The sequence below is a fragment of the Trachemys scripta genome, chromosome 11 (assembly GCF_013100865.1).
Source record: "Trachemys scripta elegans isolate TJP31775 chromosome 11, CAS_Tse_1.0, whole genome shotgun sequence".
NCBI classification, from domain to species: domain Eukaryota; kingdom Metazoa; phylum Chordata; order Testudines; family Emydidae; genus Trachemys; species Trachemys scripta.
In genome coordinates this window covers 37,544,765-37,558,304 of record NC_048308.1, presented here as the reverse complement: position 1 = coordinate 37,558,304, position 13,540 = coordinate 37,544,765, and the positions used below count along the sequence as shown (strand labels likewise).

Sequence of the window (13,540 nt, the reverse complement as noted above, 5' to 3'; positions counted from 1 at the left end):
GTGAACTATGCAGTTACATGGGTACCCAAACACTCAGAACTTTCACTGGCCAATTAGATGCTTCAGACCTCTTTTCATAACAGTGTAGCCTAAACTATCCAAACGTTATTTATCTGACAACCCATGTTATCTAACTAAGGACATATCAGGGTCCTGTCTTTAAGTGTGGATATAACAGGCCTATTTCAGAAAAGTGCTGTTCAGATAACTGGAGAAAATCTTCTGGCTCATTCCTTAGTTACCTTTGTGGGGTTGGGAAGAGAAGACTAGGGGGAAGAGAGGTTTAGCTGAAGCACTTTAGCTAGAATGATCAAGCAAAAAGTCTTACATTGAATCCTGGGGGATTCAACCACCAGTTTCTCTCTCTCTGACGGCCCCTTCTGCTCCCCATCTCGTTTTCGATGTCTGCATTACTTAGGAGTGGCAAAGTCACAGCAGGCTTGACACATTCTTCATAGTCTTCAAGACTATAATGTATTTATATCCAGGGTAAAATAAAATGAATATAAACTAACAAAATGAAAAAGAAGACTACTTGAAGATTTTCACCCCTTTTTCTGCACTTCAAGACTATCAGCAGGGGCAAGCTCCAGCCTCATGAACTAGAAATTCCCATACTTGTTTCTTGTCCAAGTTGAAACAAAATGCAATGAATGAATGAATGAAATAAAGAAGAAATAAAACTGGGAAGAGATCAGCAAGCAGGAAGGATACATCATAGTTAATCTGAGGATCTGGATCAGACCTGCTCTGTAGTGTTCTCGCATATTTATCATATTCCAGTTAAGCACTTGAATAAATTGCCTAGGGAGGTTGTGGAATCTCCATCATTGGAGATTTTTAAAAGCAGGTTAGACAAACACCAGTCAGGGATGGTCTAGATCATACTTAGTTCTGTCATGAGTGCAGGGGACTGGATGACCTCTTGAGGTCCCTTCCAGTCCTATGATTTTATATAGCCACATTGTAGCTTAAACCTGAATTGTGATGTCACAGGGGTTCCCACCACCACCCACTTTTTTTAAACTGTTTGATTTTATTGAAAACAAAGAAAAATTTCATGAGTGACTAGTGACAGAGTATTTTTGTTCACAGTCAATAATGTATCAGTGTGTGCTCGGTCCTGTTCAAAGCGGAGGAAGAGATGGTCCCTGGCTTGAGTTTACATACTACAGCAGAGTGAAGAGACAAGGTAGTTCAGACACCACATACCAGAGTCTGGAAATCGGACAATCCAGTCTCAAAGCAAAAATATAATTTAAAATTTTGTTTCTTTGTATTTACTGCTTAAAAGTTTGTCAGTAGAAATGTTTTAAGAAGAGATCTGAAAGGAGAGAATGGTTGTAGTTTCTCACATTAAGGGTTTGGTCTCATACCACTTAAGTCACTGAGTGTTTTGCCATTGACTTCAATGGGAGTAGGATCAGTCCTTAAATGAGGAAGACTCTTTCAGGCACCAATAGCAACAAAGAAGAAGATGGAGAGAAGAAAGCAAAGGAAGGGGAATGAAGGCAGCAGAAGGAGAGGGATAAAGAATGAATGTAGAGCTTAATGTAGCTAAAAGTTCCAGCGACTGCACTTGTAACGAGAGATAAGCCTTGATGGCTCAACTCCTTGGCCAATCTTTTGGTCCTTTTTAGCTCACTGTATCACAATTACCTCTTGTTCTGGGTCATCATCCAGCAGGTTAAAACGCTTTTTCACTACTCGACCAGAAGCGGTTACAGTTACTGAGTTGTTTGCCTTAGACACAGAATTAAAAAAAAAAGAGAGAGAGAGTGTAAGTCTGCGTGGCAGGTAATAATATAGGCTGTGTATACTTTTCTTAGCAGTATATTCATTTTATTTGAAATTTGGTAAAGCTTTTAAAAAGACTAAAACGCAACGCTATCTTTAGTACACAGAAAGTACAGACAGTCTGTACAGGAGCAAATAAATCAGTTTATTAAGCATCATTCATTGTTTTAGCTGAGATGTTTTACAGCCCTCCTAAAAATCTGATTTCCTGTCTGAGCTGAGAGGACACTGAAGACTCCTTTGGAGCAGGGTATCCTTGCCCTTGTGTCCTTTGGCCAAACTTCCCCCAAGGCTTGTTCCATTACTGTGCTATGCCTAGGCTGGCTGCCACCATCTATTCCAGGGTTGGACTTTAATATGCTCTAGGTGGTTGTTATTATTATTTGTAATACTATAGCATCTCGGAGCCCTAGTCATGGCTCTATGCTGTACAAATGCAAAAAGATGATCCCTGCCCCATGGGGTTGGTGAAGCATTTTAGGATTGTTTGAGATTAAAACTATATAAAGATATAATATAATACAAGGTAGAAAAGACAGCACTAAACCGCCTTTTCTCCTTTAAAACTATTTCATTCCCCACTCCCTGCAGAGGAAACAGGAACATTTTTCACATCTTTAAAGATTTCCCCCGTTATCCTGTTCTTCCTCTATTTTATCCCTTGATATGCCAGTGAACCTAATTTCACTGTAGAAATTCTAGCACGTAGATTGTGTAATGTTGTTGATTCAATTATTTTTGTTGATTGGAGTATTTTTTAGTGACTTGAGGTAATTACAGTTTCTACAGAAAGATTAGGTTAGTTAGAAATATCGAAGTCAAGCCAGCAATTTAGGTCCCAATCCTGCACCTGGCTGTGCACAACCACTTTGAAGTCAATTGGGTTGCGCCTATATGGCCTACATCAATAATCTAATATTTAGGAAATTACAGTACAAATAATCAGGCAGCAATCCAGCTCATAAGGATCTCTTAAATGGAAGACGCTTCATTTAGCAAATAGGTACACTGGTGAGTAAAAGAAGACTGCCAATAAAAAAATCAAGGGATCCAACACCATGCTCTGGGTGTCCCTTAGCTTCTGATTGCCAGAAGCTGGGACTAGATGACATGGATCACTTGATAACTGCCTGTTTTGTTCATTCCCTCTGAAGCATCTGGCACTGGCCGCTGTCGGAAGACAGGATACTGGGCTAGATGGACCATTGGTCTGACCCAGTATGACCATTCTTGTGTTCTTATTAAACCACCATCTTCACCACATTATTTCTACTTTCTCAAAGTGATTTACAAACATTAATGAATATATCCTTGCAACACTCCTGTGAGGTGGGTGCTATTATCCCCATTGCATAGTTGAGAAAATGGGAGCATAGCAGCATTAAGAGCCTGATCCTGAATGTGATGAGTGTCCTCAATTCCCACTGGACATCAATAGGACTTGAGAATCCTCAGCACCTCTCAGAATTGGGCCCTTCATGTCTTAGCTAAGGAAGGTCACAAGAGAAGGTTGTGGCAGAATTAAAACTCACATCTCTTGACTCCTATTCCCAAGCCAAGATCATCCTCCCTAAACAAAATTCTAGGAAAAAGAAAAGAAAAGGAGTGTCACTTGGCACTACTCCTGCCCCTACTGATTTGATGGGAGTTTTACTATTGACATTATGTAGATTTTAAATACACACATTTTTATTTATGGGGGAACTTCAAAAGCAGTGTCACTGACTGCAAGGGTCTCAGCATTCACAAACTATGAAAAACCCTACAAGTCTCTGCTGAAGCAAACTGCAATTCTAAGCTACAGCAGTGTCATCAAAGGTTTTTCACTAACATTCACCAGAGAGGGGTTTGGACTTTTTAGCATTCCCATTTGGTTTTTGTGGTTTGCTGTCACGAATGTTTGTTTCACCAGGCTTGACATTTTTCAGCCATTTGAACTTGATTACTATCAAATTTGCATATAATTATGACTTAAGTCAGTGATACCTCCTTGCCAAAGAAATCCATCTCTGTATGCTACTTAAGGTTTACCCAGGCAACTATTTGCATTGTTCACAATGGATGCCAAGAACCTAAAAAGTGATAGAAGGTTTCAGTGAGATACCCTGAAAATGTAATTGTCTTTGAAATTCCTCTCACACAGGCCTGATGCAAAGACTGTTGAAGTCAAAGTGTCTTTCAATAGGCTTTGGATCAGGCCCACACAATACACTGATATACATATGCATATAAATCACCTACATACACTATATAATCATGCAAAAGTAAAACGTATTGTTTGTATTAAGAATTTCCTGCTATAACCTCACATTGTTCTGCCTGTTGGCCACGATGACAAAATCTTCTGCTATTTCTTGTTGGTATTTATTATTTTCAATTTCCTTCAGCTTCAATATCCTTAAAAAAAAGAAGATATAAAATGAGTCATGTTAAAATCTAACATGCTGTGATTTCTAAAATCAGATGTACTAAAATAGCACAGATAAGTTACAGTCATAACTTCTTTCAAATACTGTACAGGGTAAATATATACCACATTTTAAAGATGTTATTACTGTAACACATTTATCTGTGCTATTTTATTACATCTGATTAGCACATCAGTTCTAGAATATACAGTATGTTTCCTTATTGAATTCTACCGTTGCTCACATCCACTATGTGGAAGTCTGCAGATGTTTCTTCTAGAATTCCTGATGCTGGTTGGTTTATAAATTCTCCGGGTGCTATAGGTTGGTGGTAATTCTTTGGCCTAGTTCTTCTCAGCATAAGTTGGAGTCATGTAGGGGAGGACTGGTCAGAATTATGTCACTAAACTTTAACATTCCACAATGCATACTACTGAGACCACTCCATATGCAAGTTTTCCTTTGAGAGAACCTCAGGAATAGCTACGAGATTGAGCTGTACAATTGAAATTTGGATCTGACTTCTTCCAAAGTTCAGAAGAGGGCTTGGATATGGGCTTTTAGCTTGGGTCCATTGCTAGTTATCAGTGTTTTACACTTCTTCCTACATGTTTACAAAGCTGTTGAACCAGCTCAGGATTCACTGATGGAAGCAACATATGATAACTATGACTGTAGTTCTTTGGGGGTGGGATATGTGTGTATTCATTGCCTAGTACAATGATCCTGTAATAGGGCCTCTAGGCACTACCACAAAACAAATAGTGGCCACTCCGTAATAGAAAATAAGCCATACTAGCCTTTAGGGAACAGTAATTCTCTACAGAAATATGCCCAATTTTATTCATAAAATGATTTTTTTTTAATTTGATAAAATGAGCCACAGTAACATAACATTTAGGGAAAAGGGGACAATACTGAAGTAGAATTTAGTCTTTATCCCTTACAGGAAATAATAGAGTGAAATCTGCCTTTGTTGTTTAGATATTTCCCAAACTAGGCTTCAAAAATACAACCTTGACTACATTTTCCCTCTGACAAAATTTAGTTCTCGTCTTGTTTTCAAAATATTTTTTAAATTAAAATGTAGATCAATGTAAATAAAGATGTCTTCTGCGATAAGAACTACTGTATATTTGTGGGAGTTGACCAAAACATTTTGTGCTTCGATGCATGTATTTAACTTTTAAAATACATTCAAGCAACAGAAATTAAACCCCCCATAAGTATACTTGTATTAATAATGTTAAGTTTGAAAAATTATTCCTTTGAGGGGAGGGAGAAAGCTCTGATACATCATTTTATAGAGAGCTGAGATTTTAAACTCTAAAAAGTAAAGAAATGATCGACTAAAGTTTCAGAACCAGCACTTAAGCAGTCTCCTTAAAATATATTTTCTATTTGGGGGAAAAACGGTATGCAATAAGATGATTGTCATTGGTGTGTGTAACAGAGTAGCTGGCCCTTTAAGTGAAATAGGGCTCAGCTCTCCTGTTCCAGTCCAGGTGCTCCAGTTGGGTTAATTAATAGGGTGGGGCAGCACTTGGGGAACTCTAAGCGGCGTGGTGAGATACGTTGGGTTGTTGGGAGAAGACTCGGAGATGAGAGTTGCCAGAGAGAAGGTGGTTTCTGTGAGAGGGCAGCAAGAGGGGTTTGCTGGCCAATGTCCCCGAGCTGGGCAAGAGAGAGCTGAAGACAGGAGGAACAGCAGAGGGAAGTGTCTGCTGCCTCTAAGCCAGAGAAGGCTACCGGAAGGGGAGCAGCAGAGAGGCTTATCTGCTGATGTCTCTTTGCCAGAGAGCTGGGTCCCAGTGGAGAGACTGTGAGAATTCCCCCTAGGAAGAGTAGGTTGAGCCCCAGAAGAAAGGGCTGGGATGGAGGGTCAGAGGAGGACTCCAAGAGTCCACATCTGGTAAAAGACACCAGGATGGTGAGAATGATGCCGGGGCTCAAAGATTACTTGTACAGGGTTGATGTGGACTATGCTGTGGGACATTTGGTTTGGGATGTTTGCACTGTGTTTTGGCTAATAAACTGTAGGAGGACTAGAGGAAAAAGCTCATGTGGACCTACTGGGAACCCAAGAGAGAAACTGAGGCAAGGGACCACTGGCAGGGCTGCCTCAAGGAAAGCCACTTGTTTACAGTTCGTTCAGTTTAATAACCACAATTTTCATTGTTAAAAGAAAGACATTGTTCTGTCCTCTTTCCCGCCCATCCTATCCCAAATCCATTCTCTTGCAGTCTGGACTTGGGCCCCAAATCTTTTAGCTGAACAGAATGAGGGTCTGTATCAGACTGTCAGTAGGAGTATCAGAAAGCAATTGCATGCTCATCATGGTGGGGGAACAGTGTGGGAATATTTGGGCTAGGAAGTAAGTTATCATGGGCTTGTCACTGTAGGAGTCTCAGAAGATGAGACATTCAAATCAAATTGTGCATATTCTAGAGTTGACATCCCAGGGTGTACAAAATTTAAAATTGATGGATCAGGAAGGGGAAGTAAAATGACTGGCAGATATGCTGGGCTCATTTGTACATCATCTTAAAAGTAGTGGAGGGGATAAAATTTGGCCCAGTTCCACTCTTTTCAGATGGCATTGGAAGAGCAAATCTGGCCTGATTCCTTACTTGGCTCCCTCAGGAGTTAATTTTCTGCTTACACTTAAAGTGCCCTTTCAGTGCAAAGCCAAAAAACTTGCAAACTTTGGAATGAAATTCCCATAAACGAACTTTGGGGTGAGGTACAGAGAGGAAATCCATGAGAAGCAATGGCAAGCAAAGACTGCTGGACAGTAGAAAACGGTCAATGGTCTGAATGATAAAGTCACATTTGTTTTAACAGGTTAAATCTGCTGGTAGGAAATAGAAAATGCACAGCATTAGTTGATCAAAGCTTATGCACCCAAAAAGGGGTTTGGGTCTCAAAGGTTTATTCTTAAGGCATGTGAATGAACTTGTGATAGTGGAAGCTGGAATTCTTAAAAAGCATCTGGATTGTTACATAGATTAGCAAAATACAAATTAAAGAAAAGTTTTCCTAGTAAGCAAATCACAGCTATTTTTACTATTTTTTCAGAGCTATTTTCATACACAAGAATTAAAGCTTATTCTCTCTAAAGAGCACTATTAAGTATAACTGTGGGCTCACTCTTTGTATAGGAGCCTTTCCCAGCATGCTCCTTTTCTGGCAGATGGCCCTTTAATAGTGCTCTAGACTCAACCTGGTGTCGGAAAATTAAACTCTGGTCTTTCTGGCTTCTTGTATCCTCACTAGTAGTAGTGTCTTCCAAAAGAATGTCGCGTTCTGGAGGATATACAAGGCAGAACATAATCCAGCTTATTTTTCCTAATTGCACTGCCTCTCTATTGCTTACAGTACCAAAAAACATGTTAAGAAAACAAGCAAACATATCTAAGGCTAGGTCTATACTACCCGCCTGAATCGGCGGGTAGAAATCGACCTCTCGGGGATCGATTTATCGCGTCCCGTTGGGACGCGACAATCGATCCCCAAATCGGCGCTCTAACTCCACCAGCGGAGGTGGTAGTAAGCGCCGCCGACAAAAAGCCGCAGAAGTCGATTTTGCCGCCGTCCTCACAACGGGGTAAGTCGGCTGCAATGCGTCGAATTCAGCTACGCTATTCACGTAGCTGAATTTGCATATCTTAAATCGACTCCCCCCTGTAGTGTAGATGTACCCTAAGATGGAGTCATTTTTATAGTTACAATTGGGATCATAACACCCTAAGGCTGCAAGAGCTATGAAATTCTCATCCCTATTTAACAAGCCAATGGTATTCTATGGTCCATTACCATAAATTTGCACAGGTAATAAATTTTGTGTTACATATACATGCACTCTCTCATGGAAGAGTAAACTGGGTTCTTCCTACCTCATGTATCACAAAGGATCTAGTTTGCCCTTCCGTAACTGTATATAATGTTAATTATTTAATGTGCAAGTTTATGTGGAGGTCAGAAAAAAAGAGAATTTGTAAAATAAACTGCATGATGTCATTTTTACAGATGCACTTTTCTGACTCTACACACATTAACAATGGCATTACTCCTGGAACCCCATAATTATCCTAACTCTTAGCCATCTCCTAAAATCAGGATGTGAATTAGATGTTACCCAGTAGCCTCTTTAATGAAAACAACAAGCTCTGAAAAAAAATTATTGCTCATACTTTATCAAATTTGGTCCCACGTGGATTATTCTGCCTGAAGTATCTGGATGGAAATATATCCAGTCGGGTTCTAATGAACAGCACTTCATATCCTGTATGCCATTTTTTGCCTGAAGGTGGAAGAGAAGGCTTAGAATGATTATATTTAGATCTGATTAAACTGGAAAAGCTCAGCTCCCACCCATCTACGTTTACAGTACTAGGTAGAACCATATAGACATTACAAAAAGTTGAAGCAGCAGTGGGGCTGAATCAGTAAGGGGAATAACAAACCCTTATGGAACACCAAGACTTAAAGAAATTCCATCACACTGGGTTGTAACATTGTTTAGTATCTAATGAACAACGCCTTTAACATGATTAGACCTGTTCCTACTTCTCCTGAAACTACACATTGAAAACTAAAGACCTAGCCTGCAAACACTTCAGCAATTCAAAACAAAGTGAGCTTTGACTTGGGACGAGACCTATGAAAAGCTTTTATACTAGCACTGAGTTTTAAAACAAATCCAAGACCTGGGCGGATACGTGGAAAAGCTTGCTGAGGTCTGTGAACTTGGGGCGGTTTATGAGTTCAGCCTCAAACCAGGCCAAATTCAGGCATTTTGGCAGAGTTTTGTTTTGAGTTAATTTGTAACAAACTTTTGTGGGTGTGAACTCACACAAAATAAAGCCAGGGGCAAGAGGTTTGCCTGAGACCTGGGAAGCAAAAACACCATATTTTGTACAGCTTGTACTTCACCATGAGACTGAAGACCTGTATATTCTGATGTTAAAAGAGACAGGAAGGAAGGGACGTTGGTCTCAACAGACTAAGAGATGGGGACACATATAGACAAGAAACTTCCCAGTTGAAGAATCCTGAGCTGGCAGGCCAATATTATAGACATGTTTTTAGCCTGAACAAGGAAGCCAAAATAAAGTCTGAAAAAGTGAGCTCATGCAAATGACAAAATGGTGGATAATACAACTTTTTTTAAAAAGGACACAATTATAAACATAGTGTTCAAAAACATTTTGAAAGAGAAACCACAAAAGGAAGATACTCCTGGGGGGTAATTCTGCGCACAATATTTTAAAATTCTGCAAAATTCTGCATATTTTATTTGTCAAAATTATACAATATAATCAGACCAGTTTCAATTATTTTGGTAATTTATTTCAAAATACCTGTCAGCAAATATGTCTGTAACAATACAGACAACAAAAAAGATTCAGAAAATGTTTTTTGACAAATAGCTTCCTTACTAGGCATATTAATGCAGAACTCCGAGTAATAATTTATTTAAACTACAATATAGAACTGTATTTCTCACCCCCCCTCAGAAGCAGTGCAACGGTTTGGGAGAGCCAGGGATAACAGAAGAGCTGAGGGAGAGGGAAGTAATTGCTGGGAAGGAGTCTGGTTGTGAACTTGTTGCCCTGCACCCCTCTCCCATCTGGCCCTGCACCCCCACTCAGCCCCCTGACCCTCATCTTTGTGTGGCCCTGCACCCCCTCTCTGTCCCCATGTGTCCCTGCACTCCCATTCAGCCATCTCCCTACCCTGTCCCCATGTGTCCCTGCACCCCCACTCCCATTTAGCTCCTTCCCCAGTCTGTCTCTGCACCATTAGCCCTTATGAACCCCAGTCTGTGATCCCCCTCCCCAGCAGCCTCATATGCCCAATGCTGACCATCCCCTAGCCTCCTGACCTGGCCCCAGGGGCAGGGCACTGTGAGGAAGGTAGCCTCTTCTCTTCCCTATCTGCAGCTAGGGCTAGCCTGGGAGCGGCTGCTCTGTTCTGGCACCACAGCAGACCCTGGTGGGCGAAAGGCATAATTACAGCAATTTTCCAACAGAATGTATTTTTTGCGGGAGAAAAACATTGTGTGTGGCACATAAATTCTTTATGTGCACAGTGGCGCAGAATTCACCCAGGAGTAGAAGGATCAGATGCCAAATAGTAAAGCAGCTTATTTGTAAAATGGTTGTAGACAGTGGGAAACAACACGGCACTATGCAGGGTATAGGTACAAGATTCAGCTCAACCCATCACTGTTGAGTTGGGAACACAGAGGAGGTAATGCTATGGGTGCAGGGGACGGTAGGAAGCACCAGAAGCAACACTGGTGGGAAGAAAATATTTCCACTGCTTTGTGTTGATTCTTCTGACAATTTCAGAAGCAGCATTGCTGGGCTATAGCTGCAGCCCATTAAGTATGGCACTCCCTGGCCAAGGGGGCAATCAGCACATTGAGAGGGCACTGTAGGAGAGAATGGGAAAATCTTTATTGCTCCACGTGTTACTCAGATGATAGGGTGAGTGAGGCTGCTATGTGAATATATTACCAAAGCATTGTCTTTCAGAGCACAAATATGGAAGACTCCTTTATGCTTTTTCTTGTTAGGTGTGATGATGTAATGCCAAGGGTATCCTCCAATTTGAAATGAGTTCTCCAGGGAAGACACTTCAAATAGCAAAGGTGGGGTATCTGCAAACGTTGTGTAATGTTAAGATCATTATTAACAGCCTCATAATTCCATTCGTCTGTAGAGTTCTAATTAAATTATTCATTCTTAAAAACATCTAAAAACTCATTACAGTGTTTAATGTCATTGTGCACATAAAAATACAGTACAGATGGGCAACTAACTTCTACCTAGCAAACTGGCATTACGTAGGGTTACCTTACGTCTGTTTTTTCCCGGACATGTCCGGCTTTTTGGTAATCAAATCCCCGTCTGGGGGGAATTTCCAAAAAGCCGAACATGTCCGGGAAAAATACTCCCAGCTTCCGGCATCCCTGGCTTACCTTAGAGTGGGCTCCGGCGGCTGCTGTGCTCCCTGACTCCTCGGCTCTGTAAGAGGTAAGCTGCCCGAGCGCTACCGGCTTCGGGCAGCCCCCATGCCTCCGGACCCTGCACTGCCAGCCGGGCACTTCCCCTCCCGGGCTCCAGCGGCGGCTGCTGTGCTCCCTGACTCCTTGGCTCTGTTTAAGAGCTGAGCTGCCTGAGCGCTACCGGCTTCGGGCAGCCCCCATGCCTCCAGATCCTGTGCCACCGGCCGGGGCACTTCCGCTCCAGGGGCGCGGGGTCTGGAGGCATGGGGGCTGCCCGAAGCTGGTAGCACTTGGGCAGCTCGGCTCTTACAGAGCTGAGGAGTCAGGGAGCAGCATGCTGCAGCCGCCGCCGGAGCCCGGGAGGGGAAGTGCCCGGCCGGGGGTGCAGGGTCCGGAGGTCTGGGGTCTGCCCGAAACGCTGGTAGCGCTCGGGCAGCTGTTTCATGTGGCTGGGAGGGGGAATGCAGGCGCTCAGGGGAGGAGGTGGAGTTGGGGCAGGGAAGGGGCGGAGTTGGGGCAGGGCCAGGGCCCTGTGGAGTGTCCTCTTTTTTTAATTTTTAAATATGGTAACCCTAGCATTACATGCAAGAAAGTGTCTGAACTTTAATATTTCCCCCACTCATCTCTCTTAAGAAAACAATGGGGGAATCACAATCAATGTAATCTGCAACTGAGTTTATAAATTATACAAATAGAAAATTTTAGGACTCAGTGCAGTAAATGGCAAAAGGAATCTAGTTCTCCTTTCAGCTCACGTGGAGCAAGTTACATTCAGCATTAATAAGCTACTCATATAAATCCTCCATGCAACAATGGGAGAAGGTATTTACATAGCAACTTTAATCTAAATGGATACCAGAAAACTTTACAACCCTTTACTATCTAGTATCCTACAAATAATTTCTACAGCCACTAACATGGACCCAACTTTTGAGCTGAAAAACAGCCCTGTTAAACAGAATATTGCAATACTACAAAACAATCTGACAGAAAGTGAAGACTATTGGAAATTACAAGGGGAATTGAAATAGGTGGTATGTAATTACCCAAGCTAGACTTTGGCCAGAGCAATAAGGCCCACATCTCTGCTTTGGTAAAGTATACTAGGGTATTTTTAATGACAAGAACTGATTATGACTTCAGTTTGATGCCTCCTTTGAAAGACTGAATTTACAGCAGTAAAGTGCCCTCTTGTGCTGTGCTGGGGCATTGGTTATGTGCTGCTTTAGGGAAAAAATGCCACCAACTGAATCAGCCACAGTACTTCTTGCAGCAACTTGAGTTTTTCCTAGATGTCTCAGCCAAATTCTGACCTGGTTTTATGCTGCTTAACTTGTGAGACTGAACAAAATTACAGCTTGAAGTAGTCTGACTGCATCCAAGACCTGAATTTACATTTAGCTAGTTCTTCCTCTCCTCCCCCACCCCACGCATCTCAAGATCCCAAAGTCCTCAGCCAGCTATTCTGAGAGGAGTCGCTTTATCTATCATGGAAATGAAGCCACATCTGACGTTGAAAGTGGCAGCTATTTAGCTGCAGCCAGTAGGTTAGGACAGGAAGTGAAGACGACTGCCTCTGATCTAACATTTAGTAAAAGGGAGATTCTAAGCAAGATTTAATAACGTAGGATTAATAATAAATGATGTCTCTGGGGGGAAAAGTGCAATATGTGGTAGATTAGAAGTACTGGCAGAGGGTTGATAGCAAATAGAATTGGTTAAAAAATTAGAGGAAAACCTCATGAAACCTCATTCCCTGACAGGCTGATTATTTTCTTTATAAAAACATTTACTACTAAGAATCCTGAAAAAATTCAGGGGGATGGACTAAATTACTAACTCTGAGCCCATTTTATGCCACAACAGCCTTACAAAGTATAGACTTCACGAGTCTCTTTTTACACTTATGTTGTCTTTTGCCAACGATTTTAAAGATCAGCCCCCAAAACCACAGCAACTGCTATCACTGTCTCCCACCTCTCCTTTCTTTCTTATGTGTTGCTTTCTCCCATTACCCAGCAGTCCATTGTTTATTAGGATACTGTCATTGTTCTTAAAAGCTCCTTCTAGAAATGTCAATTTTCAATTATTATTTGAGCCTCTTTAGTTCATTTCCACAAAATACTCCAGTATCGTCTAAATGCAAAGCCTGATTTGCTCCTGGCGATACTAGTATATTTGTTCTAAATTTGGAAAAATAATGAGTGAGATATTTTCCTCTCTATTTTAATGAAACTACTAGATCCTCTCATAATAAATGTTGGGAGGGGTTAAACAGGAGATAGTAGATTTATGATGGTTTAAAGGCGCCTTTTGGCTC

General features: G+C 41.4%; 1 protein-coding gene across 4 annotated transcripts in view; it reads right to left on the bottom strand.

Annotated features, from left to right (window-relative positions):
• Window positions 1–13,540, bottom strand: part of DCAF17 (DDB1 and CUL4 associated factor 17) — a 42,621-nt gene that overhangs the window by 5,152 nt on the left and 23,929 nt on the right. For all 4 annotated transcript variants that reach the window (XM_034785293.1, XM_034785294.1, XM_034785296.1 and 1 more), the window contains 4 exons: window positions 10,730–10,872; window positions 8,399–8,508; window positions 4,107–4,194; window positions 1,660–1,743 (listed from right to left, as the gene is read on the bottom strand). In XM_034785293.1, the coding sequence (XP_034641184.1) occupies window positions 1,660–1,743; window positions 4,107–4,194; window positions 8,399–8,508; window positions 10,730–10,872 (425 nt within the window). The remainder of the gene's footprint in view (window positions 1–1,659; window positions 1,744–4,106; window positions 4,195–8,398; window positions 8,509–10,729; window positions 10,873–13,540) is intronic.